Genomic DNA, 23,533 nt, shown 5'->3' on the forward strand with positions numbered 1-23,533 from the left:
CCTGTAATCCCAGCACTTTGGGAGGCCAAGGCAGGTGGATCACTTGAGGTCAGGAGTTCGAGACCAGCCTGGCCAACATGCTGAAACCCTGTCTCTACTAAAAATACAAAAATTAGTCGAGTGTGGTGGCACGTGCCTGTAATCCCAGCTACTCTGGAGGCTGAGGCAGGAGAATTGCTTGAACCCGGGAGGCAGAGGTTGCAGTGAGCCGAGATCACCCCACTGCACTTTAGCCTGGGTGACAGAGTGAGACTCTGTCTCAAAAAAAAAAAAAAGAAAAGAAAAGAAAAAGAAAAAGAAAAAAAGAAAAATAGCTCTTCTAAAAAGTCTGAAAAGATTGGGACAAATACAGAACTTTAAATATCATTACATTTAATGTGAAAAACAAAAAATGAGGCAGCATTCAAAGTCATTTCAAAATGCCCTTATCTGACTTGGGAAAACACAATTACAGTTTTCCAAAGAGTTACTCAGCCTTGTTACAATGTATATGAATGTAACTATCCCCAGCATTGTGACATTTCCATATTTGTGACTAAAGAGTTTCTAGGAATTTTTGTAAGAGTATATTAACTCCCTCAAAGACAAAAATTATAATAAAAGCCAGCTGTTTGTAAACAATTTTCTTGCTTGGTAAAAGCATCTTAAACTCTACCCAGCAACAAACAATGTTACTAAAAAGTCCATAAAAAACAAAACTAAATGAGTAATTAATCATGGCCCTAAGGAAAAGGCCACTTTATACGGAGCTTTTTCAAAGGTATGTGGTTAGAAAACTTGCGAAGGAGTTCATTTTTGCTTTGGGTTCTTTTTCCTCTTTGTTTTAAGTCATTCTTCTATATTTTTGCCACAGTGGGGTATGCTTGGCCTGCAGGAGAGGGACAGCAGTGTGCTGGGGAATGTGAGGGGCAGGCTGATGTCTTTATAATGTCTTTACCTAGGCTTGCACAGTGGGGAGGCTAAGGAACACATGGGGTTAGAATGAGAAGGGTGGGGAGAGAGGGTTCTAGACGGCAGAATGCCACAGTGTTCTGGCCGTGAGGTTCTCCCTGTGGCCCAGGCCTCTGAGGCCAGGCCTGACTCTGGGCAGAATGCTGGTGTTCCAAGATCATACATTGTGCTGGAAAAGCAGTAGCATTTTCCAAGTTAGTCAACACCTGCAGTGTGCACCGTGAGAAGGGATTTCTGATTCAAACCAAACATTCAGATGATGATATCGCACATATCATGTACATAAGGTGCCAGACTTGAGCACAGCTGTGCAACCCTAAAGGGACGCTGCTACAGGGGCTCTCCTCATCACTACGCTGGCAAACATGGAAGGGCCACCAGTCCAGCTGGCAGCATGTGGGACAACAGAGCCTGTCTTCATGCACGCCTGGCCCGGGTCACATCTGTTTAGGGCAGGCTGAGCCAGCAGGAGGATGAAGATACACAGGGGGTTCCTGTGGCTCGAATGGGGTGGAGAAGCCCCTGATGTGCAGGAAGGAACTGCCAGGGCGCAGGAGCAGCCAGTCTGTGGTTCCAGTCTCTGCTTCTGGGAGCTAGGGGACCCTAAGCAAGATACTCTGTGTTTCTGATGGCCAATTCCCCCGGCAGGAGCATGAGAACACCTGCCCCACCTGGCCTTCAGGGAGGGTCCAGAGATCAACGGTAATGGCTCTCTGTCTTGTATTAGAATGAAGTGATATTCTTAATGTGGCTTATTTTCTTTTCTCTTTTGTTTTTTTTTGAAACGAAGTTTTACTCTTGTCTCCCAGGTTGGAGTGCAATGGCTTGATCTTGGATCACTGCAACCTCCACCTCCTGGGTTCAAGCAATTCTCATGCCTCAGCCTCCCAAGTAGCTGGGATTACAGGCACCTGCCACCACACCTGGCTAATTTTTGTATTTTTAGTAGAGACAGAGTTTCGCCATGTTGGCCAGGCTGCTCTTGAACTCCCGACCTCAGGTGATCCAGCCACCTTGGCCTCCCAAAGTGCTGGGATTACAGGCATGAGCCACCACGCCCAGCCCAATGTGGCTTATTTTCTTTTAAAGAACACACTTCTCTAAGTATTTACAAAGCACAGAGGAACCATTTGTCCTAGACTCTCTAAAGCAGCAATTCCCAACCTTTTTGGCACCAGGGACTGGTTTCATATAAGACAATTTTTCCACAGATGGGGGATGAGGAGGGATGGTTTCAGGATGAAACTGTTCTACCTTGGAATATCAGGTAGTAGATTCTCATAAAGGGCATACAAGCTAGATCCCTCAAATGCACAGTTCAAAATAGGGTTCACGCTCTTGGGGGGTTCTATGCTCTAAAGAGAGAGGCTAATCTATTACTGAGGTCAGTTTCTTTTCTTTTTCTTTTTTTTTTTTTTTTTGAGACGGAGTCTCATTCTTCTTGTCGAGGCTGGAGTGCAGTGGCGCAATCTTGGCTCACTGCAACCTCTGGCTCCTGGGTTCAAGAGATTCTCTTGCCCCGGCCTCCCCAGTAGCTGGGATTACAGGCGCCCACCACCATGCCTGGCTAATTTTTTTGTATTTTTAGTAGAGACAGCATTTCACCATGTTGACCAGGCTGGTTTCGAACTCCTGATCTCAGGTGATCCACTCGCCTGGGCTTCCCAACGTGCTGGAATTATAGGCGTGAGATACGGCGCCTGGCCTGAGGTCAGTTTCTTATCCGGGACTTTCTGCAGTCTCTCAGTAATGACTGCCATTTGCTATAAAAGTAACCACAAGTGGTTGATGGTGGCAGCCACCGGGCCCTGTTCCAGGTCCCCTCTACCTTGCAGCCTTCACACGCGTGGACTCCGTAATGGTAGCCTGAGGCCTTGTCCCCGCAGATTCTACATTCGATGTTCAATGCTCCACTGGGAGACTCGTCCACGCTGCCGGGGACCACAGGATAAGTCACCGAGGAGGGGCTCGAAGCTGGTGAAAGCGTGTCTGGGGAAAAAGAGGAGAGATGGATGAATAGCCCAGGCATCACTATCCTGTGTCTGAACCGGGTCTACGAGCATGTGATTTCGCATATGAGGCATCTAATGCTGAGGCGTAAACCTCAGAACACCCATGCAGGGCCGGGTCCTGCCTCTCGGTCACACCCTCTTGCACTCCTACAGCTGCCATTGTCCTGTGCTCCCAAAGCCAGCATGCTCGCTCCGACTGCTGCTGAGCTGACCCCGAGCTCCGGACCCACACATCTCAGATCACGCATCCCTAGACCCGCGCATCTCCGCCCCGCATATTTCCGGACTCGCGTGTCTCCAATCTCCACATCTCCTCATTCCCACATCTTCGATCTGAGCATCTCTGCTCCGAGCATCTCCGATCTGCGCATTGCCGCCCCGTGCATCTCTGGACCTGCACATCTCCCATCCACACATCTTCAGATTCGCATCTCCGGACCCGCGCATCTCCGGACCCGCACATCTCCGGACCCGTGGATCTCTGGACCCGTGCATTTCCGATCTGCTCATCTTTGTTCTGCATATCTCCAGATCCGCATATCTCCGGACCCCGGCATCTCTGGACCCGCGCATCTCCTGACCCCCCACAGCTCCTGATTCGCACATCTCCGCTCCGCACATTTCTGGACCCGCGTATTTCCGATTCGCCCATCTCCCGATCTGCGCATCTCCAGACCCGCGTATCTCTTGGCCCTCCACATCTCCTGATCCCCACATCTCCGCTCCGCACATCCCCGGACTCCCTCATCTCCTGCTCCATACATCTTGGGACCCTCACATCTCTGATCCGCAAATCTCGGGACTGGCACATCTCCTGATCCGCATATCTCCGGACCCCCACATCTCTGATCTGCACCTCTGGGTACCCGCACATCTCCGGACCGCACATCTTGGGAACTGCACTTCTCCAGACCCGCACATCTCCTGATCCGCACATCTCGGGACCGCACATCTCCGCTGCACACATCACCAGACCACCTCGCCCATACCTCACCCTGCAGGACTCCCCGTGCCCCCGAGCTGACAGCGCCACGCAGAACTCTTTTTGTTTGCTTTCTTCCTTCCAGTTCTTCCACAATTGTTAACTCAGTAAATGGCACCAGAATACAGTATAAAAATCTGTGTGGGTAACACCAAATGCATAATCCATGGAAGAGAAAATAGAAGTTGGAATTTATGAAAGCTAATTAAACCTTCTGCTCTGCAAAACACATTGCTAAGAAAATTAAAGACAAGCCACAGACTGGGAGAAAATATTTTCAATACACATGTGGTAATATACACAGAGGTCTTACAACAACAATAAGAAAACAAACAACTCAATTGAAAAATGGGGGCCGGACGCGGTGGCTCACGCCTGTAGTCCCAGCACTTTGGGAGGCCGAGGAGGGCAGTCACGAAGTCAGGAGATGGAGACCATCCTGACTAACATGGCGAAACCCCGTCTCTACTAAAAATAACAAAAATTAGCCGGGCGTGGTGGCGGGCACCTGTAGTCCCAGCTACTCGGGAGGCTGAGGCAGGAGAATGGCGTGAACCCAGGAGGTGGAGCTTGCAGTGAGCTGCGATCACACCACTGCTCTCCAGCCTGGGCGACAGAGCGAGACTTCATCTCAAAACGAAAAAAAATGGGCAAAAGATCTGAACAGTCACTTCAGCAAAGATGATATACAGATGGCAAGTAAGCATATGAAACGATGCTCAGCATCATATGTCATTGGGGCACTGAGAATGAGAATGACAATATGGTGTCACCACACACCTACTAGGATGACTAAAATCCACAAAACTGACATCATCAAATTTGGTGAGGATGTGGAGCAACAGGAACCCCCATTCATTGCTGGTGGGAGTGCAACATGAGACAGCTCCCTTGGAGGACATTCTGGCAGTTTCTGGCAAAGCAAAGCAGTTTTACTGTATGATGGAATTACACTCCTAGGTATTTGTCCAATTGATTTGAAAACTTCTGTTCACACAAAACCTACACATGTTTAGAGCAGCTTTTTTTTTTTTTTTTTTTTGAGACAGAGTCTCACTCTGTCACCCAGGCTGTAGTGCAGTGGCGCAATCTCAGCGCACTGCAACCTCTGCCTCCGAGTTCAAGTGATTCTCCTGCCTCAGCCTTCCAAGTAGCTGGGATTACAGGCACCCGTCACTATGCCCAGCTAATTTCTGTATTTTTAATAGAGACAGGGTTTCACCATGTTGGCCAGGCTGGCCTCAAACTCCTGACCTCAAGTGATCTGCCCCCCTTGGCCTCCCAAAGTGCTGGGATTACAGGTGTGAGCCACTGTGCCTAGCCAGCTTTATTCTTAATTGCCAAAAATTGGAAGCAACCAAGATGCCCTTAGATAGGTGAATAGATATACAAACTGTGGTACAAACAGACAGTGGGACCTCATTCAGTGTAAAAAGAAATGAGATATTGAGCCATGGAAAGACATGAATGACTCTTAAATTCATATTGTCATAAAAGAAACCAGTCTGAAAAGGCTACATACTATATGACTTCAAATTCATGGCATTCTGGAAAAGGCAAAATTATAACAACGGTAAAAAGAACCATTTCTGAGCTGGCTGGGGGTGGGAGAGGCAGGGTTGAATAGGTGAAGCATGGGGTTTTTTGATGTGGTGAGACTATTCATATGAAAATGTAACAGTGGTCTGGGTATGGTGGGTCATGCCTGTCATCCCAGCACTTTGGGAGGCTGAGGTCGGCAGATCACTTGAGCTCAAGAGTTTGAGACCAGCCTGGGCAACATGGTCAAACCCTGTCTTTACAAAAAATACATAAATTTGCTGGGCGTGGCAGTGTGCACCTCTAATCCCAGCTGCTTGGGAAGCTGAGGTGGGAGGATCACCTGAGCCCTGGGAGGCTGAGGCTGCAGGGAGCTGAGATTGTGCTGCCACTGTACTCCAGTCTGGGTGTCACAGTGAGACCTCCATCTAAAAAAAGAATAGAATAGAATAGAAAAGAGAGAAAGAAAGAAAGAGAAAGAGAAAGAAAGAAGGAAAGAAGAAAAGAAGGAAAGAAGGAAAGAAAGAAAAAGAAAGAGAGACCGGGCATGGTGGCTCATGCCTGTAATCTCAGCACTTTGGGAGGCCGAGGTGGGTGGATCATGAGGTCAGGAGTTTGAGACCAGCCTGGCCCACATAGTGAAACGTTGTCTCTACTAAAAATACAAAAAAATTAGCCAGGTATGGTGGTGCATACCTGTAGTCCCAGCTACTTGGGAAGCTGAGGCAGCAGAATGGCTTGAACCCAGGAGGTGGAGGTTACAGTGAGCCGAGATTGTGCCACTGCACTCCAGCCTGGGTGACAGAGTGAGACAAGAAGGCAAGAAAGCAAGAAAGAGAGAGAAGGAAAATGTAGTGGTGGATATATGACACTATGCATTTGTGAAAACCCACAGAACTTTATAGTTCAGATTGAACCTAATGTGTGCAAATAAAACAAAAATAATTTAGGAGGTTGGAGGATCCCAGGGTGGAATGCAGAATGTAACAAAACAATCTAACTGTGCTACGAATGTAGGAAACAATCTCAGGGAAAAAAGTAGGGGCAGGTACGGAAAGGCGCTGCACTGAATAATTTGGAATGACTGGAATCTATAAGACTAAAGGCAAAAGGATCTGCCCATAAACACTGTGCTCTAGCTGATGAAGTTTTTTTCCCACAGGGTTTGGGTTAACAATTCTGATGCCTCTGTCCAGGTATACGGAAAATGAACAACGAATTCAAGGAATGGTGAAGTTGACAGGTAGGCAAGTGGAGGAGGCTAGAACGATTCATCTGATAACACATGAGGGCTGTAGACATCAGCACACACTCATGTTTGGCTTACTACAGCTACAGATGGCCACGGGCTGAAATACTGATAGATTCCTGTATATACATAGGTGAGTATGGACACGTATATGTATTTGCTCTGTCAACTGAGAGAGCCTAAAAAAGGGATACTTCAGTAGCATCCTGAAATGATGATAGTGAACGCTGCCTGGGACCCACATGGAGTTGGATACAGTCCTGTTCTCACCTCTCACAGTGGAAGATCACTGAAGTCATGGAGCATCAGGCAAAGAGCTCAAAGTGGTTTTGCCTCAGCAGTGGGGCAAAGTTATCTCTAAAATAAACACTGTGATGGTCCCATCTAATGAAGCTGAAAAACAGGACCTGGAAGGATCGAACATTTTCCAGGTCACTTAACTGCATCCCAGAACAAAGTTCAGGAATATTTATAGGAAGTCAAAAATATCCATCACCCAGTAAAGTTCCCAACATATGGCATCCAATGAAAACAACGGGCCGGGTGCGGTGGCTCACACCTGTAATCCCAGCACTTTGGGAGGCCGAGGTGGGCAGATCACTTGAGGTCAGGAGTTCAAAATCAGCTTGGCCATCATGGTGAAACCCTGTCTCTGCTAAAAATACAAAAAATTATCTGGGCATGGTGGTGTGCACCTGTAATCCCAGCTACTTGGGAGGCTGAAGCAGGAGAATCACTTGAACCTGGGAGGTGGAGGTTGCAGTGAGCTGAGATTGTGCCACTGCACTCCAGCCTGGGTGACAAAGCAGGACTCCATCTCCAAGGAAAAGGAAAAAAAAAAGAAAAAGAAAAAGAAAAAAATTTACAGGACACATGAAGAATCAGAAAAATATGACCCATGACGAGGAGAAAAATAAATGGAAAGGGACTCAGAAGTGACACAGATGACAGAAATTGTGGCTGAGTTGTTTTTTGTTTTTTTGTGGTTTTGTGTGTGTGTGTGTGTGTGTGTGTGTGTGTGTGTGTGTTTGAGATGGAGTTTTGCTCTTGATGCCCAGGCTGGAGTGGTGTGATCTCGGCTCACCGCAACCTCCGCCTCCCAGGTTCAAGTGATTCTCTTGCCTCAGCTTCCCTAGTAGCTGGGATTACAGGCACATGCCACCATGCCTGGCTAACTTGGTATTTTTAGTACAGGTGGGGTTTCTCCATGTTGGTCAGGCTGGTCTCGAACTCCTGACCTCAGATGATCTGCCCACCTCAGCCTCAAGACATTTTTAAAAAGTTATTCTGGGCTGGGTTCAGAGGCTCATGCCTGTAATCCCAACACTTTGGGAGGCCAAGGCGGGAGAATTGCTTGAACCCAGGAGTTTGATACCAGTCTGGGCAACAAAGTGAGACCCCTGTCTCTACAAAAAATTTAAAAATTAGCCAGGTGTGGTGGTGTGTTCCTGTGGTCCCAGCTACATAGGAGGCTAAGGTGGGAGGATTCCTCGAGCCCAGGAGGTCGGGGCTGCAGTGAGCTGTGATCACGCCACTGCACTCCAGCCTGGGCAACAAAGTGAAACCCTGTCTCTAAAACATAACAGCAAAAAAAGTTATTCTGACCATATTCTAAATGTTTAAGAAGCTGAGTGAAAGACTGGACATGTTATATAGATACATGGGTGAAAACAGAACCAACTCATGCTTCTAGTGATGAAAACTATAATACCTAATATGGAAAATATACTGGATGGGATTAGGAGCAGATTAGATATTTTAGAAGAAAAAATTAGTAAATTTGAAGATGTAGCAGTAGAAACTGTCCAAAATGAAACACAGAAACAAAACTTAAAAAAAGAACTTAGCATTAGTGAACTGTATGACAACTTGAAATGGTCTAACGTACATATAATTGGAGCTCCCAAAGGTAGAGAGAGAAGGACAAAACAAACTTGAAGAAATAATGGCCTAACCTTCTGAATTTGATGAAAACAGTAAGTGCACTGATCCCAGATGCTCAATGAACCTCAAGCACAAGAAGCATAAAGGAAGAAACCATCAAATGGTTCAGAATTGGTGAGAAAGAAAAAAATGTAGAAGCAGCCAGATATATAAAAAGATAAAAGATAACAAGTGGTTGGCAAGGATGTAGAGAAAAAAGAACCCACGTCCAATGTTGGTAGTATTGTGAATTAGAATAGCATTATGGAAAATAAGTATGGAGGTTCCTCAAAAAAACAAAAATAGCACTACATATGATCCAGCAATCCCACTTCCAGGTTTATATCCAAAGAGACTGGAAGCAGTACACTGAAGAGATGTCTACACCTCCATGTTCACTGCGGCACCATACACAGCAGCCTGATGTGGAATCATCCTAAATGATCATTAATGAATGAAGAGATAAAGAAAATGACTGACACACACACACACACACCACACACACACACGGATACTATTCAGCCTTAAAAAAGAAGGAAATTCCATTTGCAACAACATGGGTAAATCTGGAAAGTATTACGCTAAGTAAAATGAGCCAGGCACAGAAAGACAATACCTTGTGATCTCATATGTGAAATCTAAAAAGGTCAAACTCACAGCAGTAGAGAGTGCAATGGTGGTTATCAGGCACTAAGGTTGACGGGGGGAATGGGGAGATGTTGGTCAAAAGGAACAAAGTGAACAAAGTTTTAGTTACACAGGAAGAATAAGATTTAGTGATCTACTACCCAGTATGGTGACTATAATTAACAATAATGTGTTGTATATTTCAAAATTGCTCAAGAAATAGACTTTTTTTTTTTTTTTTGAGACGGAGTCTTGCTCTGTTGCCCAGGCTGGAGTGCAGTAGCATGATCTCAGCTCACTGCAGCCTCTGCCTCTTGGGTTCAAGTGATTCTCCTGCCTCAGCCTCCTGAGTAGCTAGGATTACAGGTGTGTACCACCATGCCTGGCTAATTTTTGTGTTTTTAGTAGGTGCAGGGTTTCACCATGTTGGCCAGGTTGGTCTGAAACTCCTGACCTCAAGTGATCCACCCGCCTCAGCCTCCCAAAGTGCTGGGATTGGACCTGGCCTTAAGGAGCAGCCTTTAAGTGTTCTCACCACACACAAAAAATGGTAAGTTGGTGAGGTGGTGGATATGTTCATTAGCTTGATTTACACATTCCCCAATGTAAACATAGACCAAAACATCACATTGTGCCCCATAAAAATACAATTATTATTTGTCAATTAAAAATTAAAACTAAAATTAATCTCAGTGAGCTAAGATTACACCACTGCACTGCAGCCTGGGCAACAGAGTGAGACTCTGTCTCAAAAATAGATATAAATATACATATATATAAATATATAAACAACCATATATATATATGTGTATGTGTGCGTGTATATATATGGCTGGGTATGGTGGCTCACGCCTGTAATCCCAGCACTTCGGAAGGCTGAGATGGGCGGATCGCTTGAGCCCAGGAGTTTGAGACCAACCTGGGCAACATGGTGAAACCCCGTCTCTACAAAAAAATACAAGAAATTTAGCTGGGCATGGTGGCGGGTACCTGTAGTCTCAGCTACTTGGGAGGCTGAGGTAGGAGGATTACCTGGGCCTGGGAGGTTGAGGCTGCAGTGAGCTGAGATCATGCCACTGAATTCCAGTCTGGGCTCAGAGTGAGACCCTCTCTCAAATAAATAAAATAAAAATATGAAGTATCCATAAAAAAAGAACATTGATAAATTGGACTTCATCAAAATTAAGAACTGGTCTGGCATGACAGCTCACACCTGTAATCCCAGCACTTTGGGAGGGGTGGGAGGGTCGCTTGAGTCCAGGAGTTCAAGACCACCCCTGGCCACATAACGAGTCTCCATATCTACAAAAATAAAAAATAAAAAAATTAGCCAAACATGGTGGTACACACCCGTGGTCCCAGCTACACAGGAGGCTGAGGTCGGACAGTCTCCTGAGCCCAAGAGATCAAGGCTGCAGTAAGCCATGATCGCAACACTGTACTCTAGCCTGGGCAACAGATTGAGATCCTATCTCAAAAACAAAACAAAACAAACAAAAAAACTTTTTTTTTTTTTTTTATTGAGACGGAGTCTCGCTCTGTCGCCCAGGCTGGAGTGCAGCGGCTGGATCTCAGCTCACTGCAAGCTCTGCCTCCCGGGTTCACACCATTCTCCTGCCTCAGCCTCCGGTGTAGCTGGGACTACAGGCGCCCGCCACCTCGCCCGGCTAGTTTTTTGTATTTTTAGTAGAGACAGGATTTCACCGTGTTAGCCTGGATGGTCTCGATCTCCTGACCTCGTGATCCGCCCGTCTCGGCCTCCCAAAGTGCTGGGATTACAGGCTTGAGCCACCGCACCTGGCCCTTTTTTTTTTTTTTTTTAAAGATACTATTAGTAGAAAGAAAAGAAAGACAAACCACACACTGGGGAAAATATTGGTAGATCACATGTCTGGTAAAGTATTTGTATTCAAAATATATAAATAGTGTTCAATAGTGAATAGTGGAAAAACAAGCAACTCAATTAAAAAATAAGCAAAAGATTTGAACAGAAATGTCACCAAAGAAGATACATGGCAAATAAGCATACAAAAAGATGCTCAACATCACCAGGGAAGTGCAAATAAAAACCACCACAGTGAGAGACCATCGCACACCTACTGACACGGTTAAAATTAAAAAGACTGATCATGTCTCATGTTGATGAGGGTATAGAGGAACTGGAACTCCCTCATATACTGCCAGTGGGAATATAAAATAGTATAGCATTTTCTAAGATTTTTCCGAAATGTTGGAAAAGATTTTGGCAGTTTCTTAAAAAGTTACACAAACACCTACCATCTGTTCCAGCCATCACACTCCTAGGTATTTATTCAAGAGAAATGAAAGCAGAGGCCCATACACAGACTTGTACATGAATGTTCATAGCAGCTTTATTTGTAATAGCCACAAGCTAGAAACAAACTCAATGCTCATCAGCAGGTGCGTGAATCAGCAAACTGTGCTATGTCCACGCGATGGATGAAGAAGAATGAACTACTGATGCTTGCTGCAATGCAGATGAGTCTCACAGCCATTCTGCAGAGTGAAAGAAGCCAGCCTAGAAAGAGTACGTGCTGTATGATTCCATTTATATAAAATTCTAGGAAATATAAAGCAACCTAGAATGATAGAAAGTGGACCGGTGGTTTACTGGGGGAGGGAGGCAGGGAGGTATGGGGCTGGGGAAAAAGGAATTAGAAAACAGCACAAGTGGCCGGGCGCAGTGGCTCACACCTGTAATCCCAGCACTTTGGGAGGCCGAGGTAGGCGGATCACGAGATCAGGAGATCGAGACCATCCTGGCTAACCCGGTGAAACCCTGTCTCTACCAAAAATACAAAAAATTAGCTGGGCGTTGTGGCAGGCGCCTGTAGTCCCAGCTATGCGGCAGGAGAATGGAGTGAACCCGGGAGGCGGAGGTTGCAATGAGTCAAGATCGCACCACTGCACTCCAGCCTAGGAGACAGATAGAGGCTCCACCTCAAAAAAAAAAAAAAAAACACACCACAAGTAAACTTCAGGGGTGACAGACAGAGGCACTACTGATAGATGCAGGAGGCAGATGGGGGGGAGTCCCCAGAGAATCTGCAACCTGCCCCATAAGTGTTTACATCAGATACTTTTGTGCAGATGAGGGAACCTGCCCAGGGTTCCCTTGTCTGGACAGGCCCGCAAGGGACGGGGACCCACCTGGGCACTGGGAGAGTGGGGTGGAGCCATGGGAAGTTCTCACCTTGCGCAGTGGGGAGGAGCCTGGTCTCTGGCTCATGCTTGGTGGCCTGGTTATCAGTCTGTGAGCTGGGAACCCATTGGCAGGATCCCTCTAGCTTTGCTGAGAGTTTCTCTCTTTTTTCCTTTTCACCCAGTTCTGCTCTCCTCACCCTTCAATGTGTCCACGTGCCTAATTTTCCTGCTCATGACACAAGAACCCAGATTTAGTTGAACTAAGGAGCAAAAATTCCGCATCACGATTTTGAGTGTGATGATGGTTTCACAGATGCATGTGTGTGTACACCTATCAGACTGTAACCTTTAAGGATGTGCAGTTTATTGTATGTCAATTATGGCAATAAAGCCGGGAAGAAAAACCAGGGGTAAAAAGGTACGTTGGCCGAATGAACCAGCCTCACCCATCCAGTCTCCTGGGTGTAAAGTTTAAAGTAAGTGCATTTAATATTCAGCCCTTCTAAGAGACCAGTCTACCTAACTAGGAATATTACCCAAAAGGTCAGATTAGATACAAAGATGAAAGATCTAATTTACAAACAAGAAATAATCTTAAATAATCTCATCTCTCAGACTTTGCAGTAACAGTACAGTAAAACCCGGAAGGAAGTAAAGAGGTTTTAAGAATTGTGAGATAAGTACAAATGACCACATGTATGAATAAGAGTGAGGAAATGCTGGGAGGGAAATAAAAACGGGTTATCACCCCACTCGCTACTTCAAAGGCTAGTAGTCAAAACCAGGGACGTATGTCCAGGACAATTCAGTGTGGTCACTTTTTGTAAGTTCTCCTTTTTTTTCTTTTTGCCATAGAGTTCCTTGGAATTGGTTCAAAACAAATTTGGAACCTTCTCTCTGCTCCCCTGAACCCTTGCTATTTATTTATTTATTTATTTATTTATTTAAAAACGGAGTCTCACTCTGTTGCCCAGGCTGGAGTGCAGTGGTGTGATCTTGGCTCACTGCAACCTCCCCCTCCTGGGTTCAAGTGACTCTGCTGCCTCAGCCTCCAGAGCCGTTGGGATTACAGACCGAGACTGCACCACTGCACTCCAGCCTGGGCAACAAGAGTGAAACTCTGTCTCAAAATATAAAAATAAAATAAAATAAAATATTTTATATTAATTGGATCATAAGAAATATGTCCTTAAGCTTAAGAGGCGCATGCCTCCACGCTCAGGTAATTCTTTTGCATTTTTAGTAGAGATGAGGTTTCACCATGTTGGCCAGGTTGGTCTAAACTCCTGACCTCAGGTGGTCCACCCACCTCGACCTCCCAAAGTGCTGGAATTACAGGAGTGACCACTGTGCCCCGCCTGCTCTTAATTTATTTAGATAGGAAGCACAGTTCAGTCTGTGGAATTGGGTTAAATGTGGCTTTTAATGGATTATATAGACCACAAGGCTAGTATGCAGGAAATTCTCAAGCCTTACCTCTGTCAGAACTTTCAGATGAGTTAAAAATACATTTTAGATTATAGTTCTTAACAATGACCTAAAATACACTACTCTTAGAAAAGGATCCCTGAATCTAATTAGAAGAGAAGGGTTCCCTCCTGCATGAGGACCAGGGGTCAGAAGAGAGCACAGAATAAGGGGTCCTGTGTTTAAGCTGCCCGGGGAGGCGAGAGGGGGCTGGGCAGCCCTCCTAGCCACTGCCAGGAAAGAACTTTCCAGAGCTAGAGCCACACACCCACCCACTCCCGCAGCTCACACTAATTCCGTATTTCAGAACAAGCTCTAGAGTATATTTTATCCAAAGAAAAAAGTGTATCTTTGAACTCTTTTACTAGACAATGAACGATATTTTTCACCCTGGGGGTGGGGCTGGGGGAGCCTGCCTTCCTTAAAAAAGAAAGGCAAAACAGAAAAACAAACAAAAGCAAAATAAATCTTTTCAGACCCATAAGGAAAAAATTGTTCTGATAAATAGCACAAATCGTCATTATAGGAAAAGGGTGAACCAGCATGGGGTGTGTCTGCGATGGGTAAAGAAAGGTCATGTGTTGTGGGGTTAAGGGCTGGGTTCTGAGCTGGTGATCTCCGGCCAGTCAGGATGTCCTGGGGCCTGCCTCCTTTCCTCCTTCCTTAAATAAACATAACAATGACCTCACAAGGCTGCTCTTGGGCTTAGGCAAGCCAAGGTGTGAGGTGTGTGGGCAGTCTGCAGTGCTCAGGAAGCAATGGCGGTCATTGTCAAAGCCATTAACCCGGGTTCGCTGCAAGCTACCTACCCAGGCCACTCAAGGCGCCACCTGATGCGGAGCCTTTTTCTTGCTCTCCTCCAGCCTCCCCGTCCCCTCCTGCACTGCTCTGGGGGCCATCATCTCCCTAAACCTTCACTCTCTCCACAGTGCTTACCCTCTGCTTAATGTGCCAGGAGAAAGGGAGTCAAAACTTGCACCATCTGTAAAGGTCTGCCAGGGTCACTCCCAAAGCTGCTCAGTCACAAAGGCCCCCCAGAGTCCTCAGGGGCTCACTAGCCTCTTGCAATTCCTGATTGACTAAGCTGAGAACACTGCCACCTTTTACAAGGCACGATCATGCCAGCATGCAGAGAACAGCCCTCTAGAGCCAGCTGAGAGGCAGGGTCCAGGCCCGGGCACTGTGTCTTTCTGGCTGTATGAACAGTGGCAAGTTACTTAATTTGCCTTGTTTTTTTTTTTTTGAGATGGAGTCTTGCTCTGTTGCCCAGGCATTACAGGTGTACACCACCACGCCTGGCTAATTTTTATATTTTCAGTAGAGATGGGGTTTCACCGTGTTGGCCAGACTGGTCTTTAACTCCTGACCTCAAGTGATCTGCCTGCCTTGGCCTCCCAAAGTGCTGGGATTACAGGTGTGAGCCACCACGCCTGGACTTTTTTGTTTTTTTTTAAGATGGAGTCTCACTCTGTGGCCAAAGCTAGAATGCAGTGGCATGATCTCCGCTCACTGCAACCTCTGCCTCCTGGGTTCAAACGATTCTCCTGCCTCAGCCTCCTGAAAAGAGTAGCTGGGATTACAGGTGCCTGCCACCACACCTGGGTAATTTTTTGTATTCTTTAGTAGAGACGGTGTTTCGCCATGTTGGTTAGACTGGTTTTGAACTCATGACCTCAGGTGATCTGCCCACCTCAGTCTCCCAAAGTGTTGGGATTACAGGCATGAGCCACCATGCCCAGCCAAGTTACTTAATTTCTTTGAGCTTATTTCTGTATAGTCACGCACTACACAGTGACATTTGGTCAACAACAGACCGTAAGTTCAACTGTGGTATCATGGTCCCATAAGATGATAATACTGTATTTTTGCTGTAACCTTTTCTATTATATGTTTTGGTATGTTTAGACACACAAATACGTACCATTGTGTCACAGGTGCCTATGCTATTCAGTACAGTAACATGCTGTACCGTTGTCTGGCCTGGGAACAACAGGCTGCACCGCAGAGCCTCGGTGTGCAGCAGGCTGTACCATCTGGGTTTGTTTAAGTGTACTCTATGACTTTCACACAATGATGAAATTGCTAAGGATGCATTTCTCACAACCTGTCCCTGTCATTAAGCAACATGACTGTAATACCCATGTACACACCACCCAGGTTTATCACACTGCTGGAGTCTTGTAAAAATATACAACCTAGAGAGAATTACAGTCCCCAAGGGAGCCCTCCCCAATTCTCCCTCCGTCTCGTTCAGGAGGCGACTGAGTCCTTAAAGTTTGCAATACGTTTATGTCTGTTTCCAACAGTGCTGTACTGGATTGTTTCGTGTTAAAGATTTTATGTGGGCCGGGTGCGGTGGCTCAGGCCTGTAATCCCTGCACTTTGGGAGGCTGAGGCGGGCGGACCACCTGAGGTCAGGAGTTTGAGACCAGCCTGGCCAACATGGTGAAACCCCATCTCTACTAAAAATACAAAAATTAGCCAGGCGTGTTGACGGACGCCTGTAATCCTAGCTACTAGGGAGGCTGAGACAGAAGAACTGCTAGAACCTGGGAAATGGAGGTTGCAGTGGGCTGAGATCACACCACTGCACTCCAGCCTGGGCAACAAGAGCAAAACTCTGTCTCAAAAAATAAAAAAAGTAAATGAAAGATTTTACATTAATTGGATCTTAAATATATCATTAAGCTTGTTTATTTTCATTTGATGTTTCTTAATTTTTTTGTTTGTTTGTTTATTTTAAAGACAAGGTCTCGCTGTCACCCAGGCTGGAGTGCAGTGGCAATCATAGCTCATGGCAGCCTCAAGCTCCTGGGCTCAAATGGTCCTCCTGCCTCAGCATCCTGAGTAGCTAGGACCACAGGTATGCGCCACTATGCCTGGCTAATTTTTTTTAAATTAAAAGATGTTTTTGTGGCCAGGCGCGGTGACTCAAGCCTATAATCCCAGCACTTTGGGAGGCTGAGACGGGTGGATCACGAGGTCAGGAGATCGAGACCATCCGGGCTAACACGGTGAAACCCCGTCTCTACTAAAAAATACAAAAAACTAGCCAGGCATAGTGGCGGGCGCCTGTAGTCCCAGCTACTCCGGAGGCTGAGGCAGGAGAATGGTGTAAACCCGGGAGGTGGAGCTTGCAGTGAGCCGAGATCCGGCCACTGCACTCCAGCCTGGGCGACAGAGCGAGACTCCGTCTCAAAAAAAAAAAAAAAAAAAAAAAAATGTTTTTGTATAGATGGGGCCTCACCATGTTGGTTAGGCTGGTCTCGAACTCTTAACCTCAAGTGATCCACCTGTCTCAGCCTTCCAAAGTGCTGGGATTATAGGCATGAGCCACCGCGCCTGGCCTAGTCAGTTCTTTTAAATTGCTATGAAGTAATGCACTGTATAAACGCATCCCAGTTTATCTGTTTCCCTCTGACGCATGTCCAGCTTGTTTCCCATCCTTCCCTCTTACCAACAGTGCCTCTATGCAGACCCTTGCACACGTCTCCTCTTAAAAATGTCTAGCTGTCGGCTGGGCGCAGTGGCTCACGCCTGTAATCCCAGCACTTTGGGAGGCCGAGGCAGGCGCATCAGGAGGTCAGGAGATAGAGACCATCCTGGCGAACACGGTGAAACCCCGTCTCTACTAAAAATACAAAAATTAGCCGGGCGTAGTGGAGGCTGAGGCAGGAGAATGGTGTGAACCCGGGAGGCGGAGCTTGCAGTGAGCCGAGATCGCGCCACTGCACTCCAGCCTGGGTGACAGAGGAGACTCCGTCTCAAAAAAAAAAAAAAAAAATGTCTAGCTGTCCCCCATGGGCTTGCTGGGGTTAGGGTCTGTGTACTTTAGCTGCTCCCCGTGACTGAATCTCAAGCATTGTTTGATACACGCATGGTTTTCACAAGAGGGAGCACTGTGAGCCATGACACGTGCCTTCCAGGGCCCAGTGGCACTGCAGGTGATGCCTTACCACCTCCGAAGGTTTCCTTGCAAAAAAGTGTGACTTATTTTCCAGCTAAAAAGGACAGCTTTCTTTAGGAAGAAACATTTCTAAATACAACTTTCTAGGAAACAGCACACTTACCCGTGATGACCGAGCCATCTGAGCCAGGACAGCTTCCTAAATACTGGTATTCCGTAAAACCAAAGCTTCCAGAACTGTCCTCGCCGATGGATTGCGAAATCTCTTGGATGTTTCCCATTTCTTGCAGGAATTCTTCAGATAACGGGCTCTCTAGATCACCAGCCTCGAGTGGGGAGAGGGGACAGAGTGGGCTTTCTGTGTCCACCATCGTGACTGGATGGTGCTGGTTGCGCAGCTGAGCTCCAAGCTACCGGGAGGAAAGAGGAACAATTGGTAAGATTGACATATAACAACATTCACTTGTTTGTTTGATTGATTGATTGATTGATTGATTGACGGAGTCTCGCTCTGTTGCCCAGGCTGGAGTGCAGTGATGCGATCTCGGCTCACTGCAAGCTCCGCCTCCTGGGTTCATGCCATTCTCCTGCCTCAGCCTCCTGAGTGGCTGGGACTACAGGCGCCCGCCAGCACGTCTGGCTAATTTTTTTGTATTATTAGTAGAGACGGGTTTTCACCACATTGGCCAGGCTGGTCTCGAACTTCTGACGTCAGGTGATCCGCCTGCCTTGGCCTTCTAAAGTGCTTTGATTAGAGGTGTGAGCCACTGCGCCTGGTCACTTGCTTGTTTTGAAATGCAACGTCATTTATCATCGAAGATACGCCTGAATTCATCATCTAAACAGGAACAGTGCTGAGCCTCTCCTCTGGGCTTGGCTATTGATCAGCACGCTGTGAAAGTGAAAACCTTTAAACAAAATGTTGTAGGAGCCGCAGCCCGAGGGCCAGGACTCACTCAGCCATCACCGACTCAGCAGCTGTGCGGAGCTCCATACAATGTGCTTGAGGTGCTGAGGACACAGCGGAGACACAGATCCCTGGGCTGGGCACGGTGGCTCGTGCCAGTAATCCCAGCACTTTGGAAGGCCGAGGCGGGTGGATCACTTGAGGTCAGGAGTTTGAGACCAGTCTGGCCAACGTGGCAAAAGCCCGTCTCTACTAAAAATACAAAAATTAGCCAGGCGTGGTGGCAGGCGCCTGTAATCCCAGCTACTCCTGAGGCAGGAAAATCGCTTGAACCTGGGAGGTGGAGGTTGCAGTTAGCTGAGATCATGCCATTACACTCTAGCCTGGACAACAGAGTGAGACTGTGTCTCAAAAACAAACCAACAAACAAAAACAAACCAAAAAAAACAGGGCCAGGTGCGGTGGCTCATGCCTGTAATCCCAGCACTTTGGGAGGCCGAGGCAGGCGGATCACGAGGTCAGGAGTTGAAGAGCAGCCTGACCAACACGATGAAACCCCGTCTCTACTAAAAATACAAAAATTAGCCAGACTTGGTGGTGGGTGCCTATAATTCCAGCTACTCAGGAGGCTGAGGCAGGAGAATCCCTTGAACATGGGAGGTGGAGGTTGCAGTGAGCTGAGATTGCACCACTGCACTCCAGCCTGGGCGACAGAGTGAGACTCCACCTCAAAACGACAACAACAACAAACTAAAACCAGATCCCTGCTCTCAGGGAGCCTCCCTTGTAACTGGGACACAGATGGTGAACAAAGGAATGAATACACATGTGGAGTGTCCGGGATGAGGCCAGGGAAGGTAGCACTGATTAGGGGGCAGGAGATAACCTCAGGGAATGAGGAGGAAGCTGTGTAAATGTCTTGGGGGACAATGTTCCAGCAAAGAGAACACCAAGTGCAAAGGCTCCAGCCAGGACTGAAACATGCTGGCACACTCCAGGAACAGGCATCCAGTGTGGCTCAGGCTGTGGGGCGCAGGGAGCAGGGCCAAGCCGGTGGCATGTGTACTGGGTGTGACATCCACTTTGGTGTGCTCTCCCTGTAGCCATGAACGCAGCTCATGCAGGTGGTCCTCGACTGTGATGGTATGGTCAAGAATACTTTGTGGAGTCCAAACAAATCTAACTGGGTGAGTCTCAGACAATGGTAGGCTGTTTCAACTAGCAAAGCGAACAGCATTTCCATAGGGGTACAGTGACAAAGCAGCGGTTCTTCCCAGGTTAGTCTGTATCGTGCTGTTCCAGCCCTTCCACATCTGTCCCTACCTGATGGTGCACTTATCACCATTCTTCCACCTCCTGGAAACCCAGCAGCACCAAGAATTGCTTTCAGGATGTCACGTCTGCACCTTTGCCCAGGTGCCACCTGCCTGAACCGCCCTGCCCACCACTGCCTTCTAGAGGCTCTGCCTCGGGTCCACCTCCCTGAACCCAGCTGAGTCATCAATCGCCCAACGAGGCTGACTAGGTGACCTTTAGCTTCCAGAACTGTCTTCCCTTCTGAAAATGGTCACATGATGCCCATAGATCACATCATGGAGAGGCTCAGCAGGTAGGTGCTGACACCAGCCACCGTCAGGGCAGCCGTCATCACACGGTGATTACGGAACGCCAGACTCTCCAGATGGAGTGAAGAATACTGTCCCCAAGACAATATTCATCCATTAAGTGCATTTGCGTAAAAATACGTTCACATTTGAGGTTTGCGTAATGTAAACAACAGCTTTTAGTGCGGTGAAGAAGGGATGTTTTGGCTTCCTTTACCAATGAAAAATAGATACCTTTCATCCATTTTTGTGAAATTCACATCTTCTGTTTGGAATTCTAGCAATAAATCATCAGCGTTCACAGGGAAATCATCAAACAGCACACGGGGAAAAATAACAGAACTGTTAACCTTTCACAGGGCTTAGAAGACTTTCTTTCTCTATAACCTATTAGCTTAAATCAGGCTGTGAATCGGTACAGATTTTCTGTCGTATTTTATTCTGCATTCTGTCTGAAGGGAGATTTTTTTCAAATGGCAAGAAACATAATGGGGTAAGCATTACTTAAAATGTTTTTCACTATGAACAAAAAGTTCAAAAGTTGCAGTCACTAACTGACTATTAACCATGAAGTTCATTCCAATAGAAAGCAAGTAGCTGGGGCGGGGCATGGTGGCTCACGCCTGTAATCCCAGCACTTTGGAAGGCTGAGGTGGGGAGATCACTTAAGGTCAGGAGTTCGAAACCAGCCTGGCCAACATGGTGAAACCCCGTCTCTACTAAAAATACAAAAATTAGACGGGCGTGATGGTAGGCGCCTGTAATCCCAGCTACTCAGGAGACTGAGGCAAGAGAATTGCTTAAACCCAGGAGGCGGAGGTTGGAGTGAGCCAAGATCGTGCTGTCACACTCCAGGCTGGGAGCTAAGAACAAGACTTTGTTGAAAGAAAGAAAATAAAGGAAAGAAAGAAAGAGAGAGAGAGAGGGAGGGAGGGAGGGAGGGAGGAAGGAAGGAAGGAAGGAAGGAAGGAAGGAAGGAAGGAGAGAGAGAGGAAGGAAGGAAGGAAGGAAGGAAGGAAGGAAGGACGGAGCTGGGGCCAGGAGTGGTGGCTCGCACCTGTAATCCCAGCACTTTGGGAGGCTGAGGCGGGCGTATCACTTAAGGTCAGGAGTTCGAAACCAGCCTGGCCAACATGGTGAAACCCCATCTCTACTAAAAATACAAACAAATTAGCTGCACTTGGTGGCAGGTGCCTGTAATCCCAGCTACTCCGGAGGCTGAGGCAGGAGAATCGCTTGAACCTGGGAGGTGGAGGTTGCAGTGAGCTGAGATCGTACTGCTGCACTCCAGCCTGGGTGACAGAGCAAGAGTCTGTCTCAAAAAAAAAAAAAAGAAAGAAAGAAAGTAGCTTGGCAGAGACTGTGTGGGCTGTGGCCACCTCCCTTTTTCCCCCATCGTGTTCTCAGCACTGGGGTGGAAAATGCGTGCGGCCTATCCCTTTTATCCCTGCTAATATTCTCTCTTCTGGCCAGGAGCATCGACCAATATAACAATGTTAGTTTCCTTGTCATTACATTCAGGGAGTTTCAAAGTTTCACAATTTCATCATTTTTAGCTGCTTTTAAACAATACCTGGGATTAATTTAGAGAAACATTGGTCTTGCCATGAATGAAGAGCTCACCAAGATACAATCTCTATATAGTGAGGCAACTCTGGCCAGAGGGACTGGCTTTGTACAGATCATTGAGCAAACTGGCCCTTCCTTGCTCCCAACAAGAGCAGATAAGGAACAGTTGCCTTTGGATGCATCCCCCATATAGATAGCAGAGGCCAAGCGGGCACCCGCCCCACCCTGCACACCCTCCCAGCATGCTCCCCTTACACCACTGGAGCTTCTGATCAGGAGCAGAATATCCCGGGGAAGTCCCCACCCCTTCCTATTACCCACATGACATGCCACTGCCCAGCTCATCTAGAAGAGTGAACCAGGCTGGCCAGTTCCTGTGTCCTGTGCCCCAAATGCTCAAGGGGAGGCGGGGGCGGGGGATCAAGACATAACCAACCATCTCTTTTCTCAACAACTGCAAACTCTGGTCCAGGAGGCAAGACAATGCAAACAGCACTGAATTAGATCTTCAGTTTCATAGCACAGATAGAGTCTCAATAAGCTGAGAGGTGAGGGACAGGTGGAGTGGATAGGGTGTTGGGAAAAGGTAGGGCTTCTCTTCTTGTCCCAGCAATGATGGAAGGTTCTGCCTGATCCTCTCATGCCTTCCTTACCTGAGACCTTTTACATTTCTAAATTCATAATTTTCTTTCCCTTACAATTTATTTTTTATTTTAAAAACTATTTAAAATATTTGTGGTACATACTGGGTGTATATATGTATGGGGTACATGAGATGTTTTGGTATAGGCATGTAATGTGAACTAAGCACGTCATGGGGAATGGGGTAGCTGTGCCCTCAGGCATTGATCCTTTCAGTTACAAACAATCCAATTATACTCTTTATTTAAAAATATACAATTAAGTTATTATTGACTATAGTCACCCTATTATGCTATCAAATAGTGGCCAGGCGCAGTGGCTCACGCCTATAATCTGAGCACTTTGGGAGGCCAAGGCGGGTGGATCACTTGAGGTCAGGAGTTCGAGACCAGTCTGGTCAACATGGTGAAACCCAGTCTCTACTAAAAATACAAACATTAGCCGGGTGTGATGGCACGTGCCTATAATCCCAGCTATTTGGGAGGCTGAGGCAGAAGAATCACTTGAACCCAGGAGGCGGAGGTTGCAGTGAACCGAGATCATGCCACTGCGCTGCAGCCTGGGCGACCGAGTGAGACTCTATCTCAAAACAACAACAGCAACAACAAAAACCTAGTGGGTCTTATTCATTCTTTCTAGTTTTTCATACCTATTAACCATCTTCACTGCCCCCTAACCCCTTACCACCCTTTCCAGCCCCTGGTAACCAACCTTGTACTCTCTCTGAATTCAACCGATTTGATTTTTAGAGCCCACAAATAAGTGAGAACATGTGAAGTTTGTCTTTCTGTGCCTGGCTTATTTCACTAACATAATGATTTCCAGTTCCACCCATATTGTTATAAATGACAGGATCTCATTCATTTTTACGGCTGAATAGTACCGCATTGTGTATATATATCACATTTTCTTTATTTGTCTGGTGATGGACACTTAGGTTGCTTCCAAATCTTAGCTATTGTAAACAGTGTTGCAACAAACATAGGAGT

The 23,533-nt window shown here is 46.8% G+C and overlaps 1 protein-coding gene across 5 annotated transcripts in view; it reads right to left on the reverse strand.

Moving 5' to 3' along the window:
- PPARA (peroxisome proliferator activated receptor alpha) overlaps window positions 1–23,533 on the reverse strand; it is a 97,857-nt gene that overhangs the window by 22,156 nt on the left and 52,168 nt on the right. For 4 of the 5 annotated variants that reach the window (XM_033233589.1, XM_033233591.1, XM_033233590.1 and 1 more), the window contains 2 exons: window positions 17,986–18,232; window positions 2,780–2,940 (listed from right to left, as the gene is read on the reverse strand). In XM_033233589.1, the coding sequence (XP_033089480.1) occupies window positions 2,780–2,940; window positions 17,986–18,193 (369 nt within the window). In that variant the 5' untranslated portion in view covers window positions 18,194–18,232. Of the gene's footprint in view, window positions 1–2,779; window positions 2,941–17,985; window positions 18,233–20,567; window positions 20,589–23,533 lie in introns of those variants that run through there. The other variant, XM_033233592.1, reaches the window with a different exon arrangement.

The sequence above is a fragment of the Trachypithecus francoisi genome, unplaced genomic scaffold, assembly GCF_009764315.1.
Source record: "Trachypithecus francoisi isolate TF-2019V2 unplaced genomic scaffold, Tfra_2.0 Lachesis_group14, whole genome shotgun sequence".
Classification (NCBI taxonomy): Eukaryota; Metazoa; Chordata; class Mammalia; order Primates; family Cercopithecidae; genus Trachypithecus; species Trachypithecus francoisi.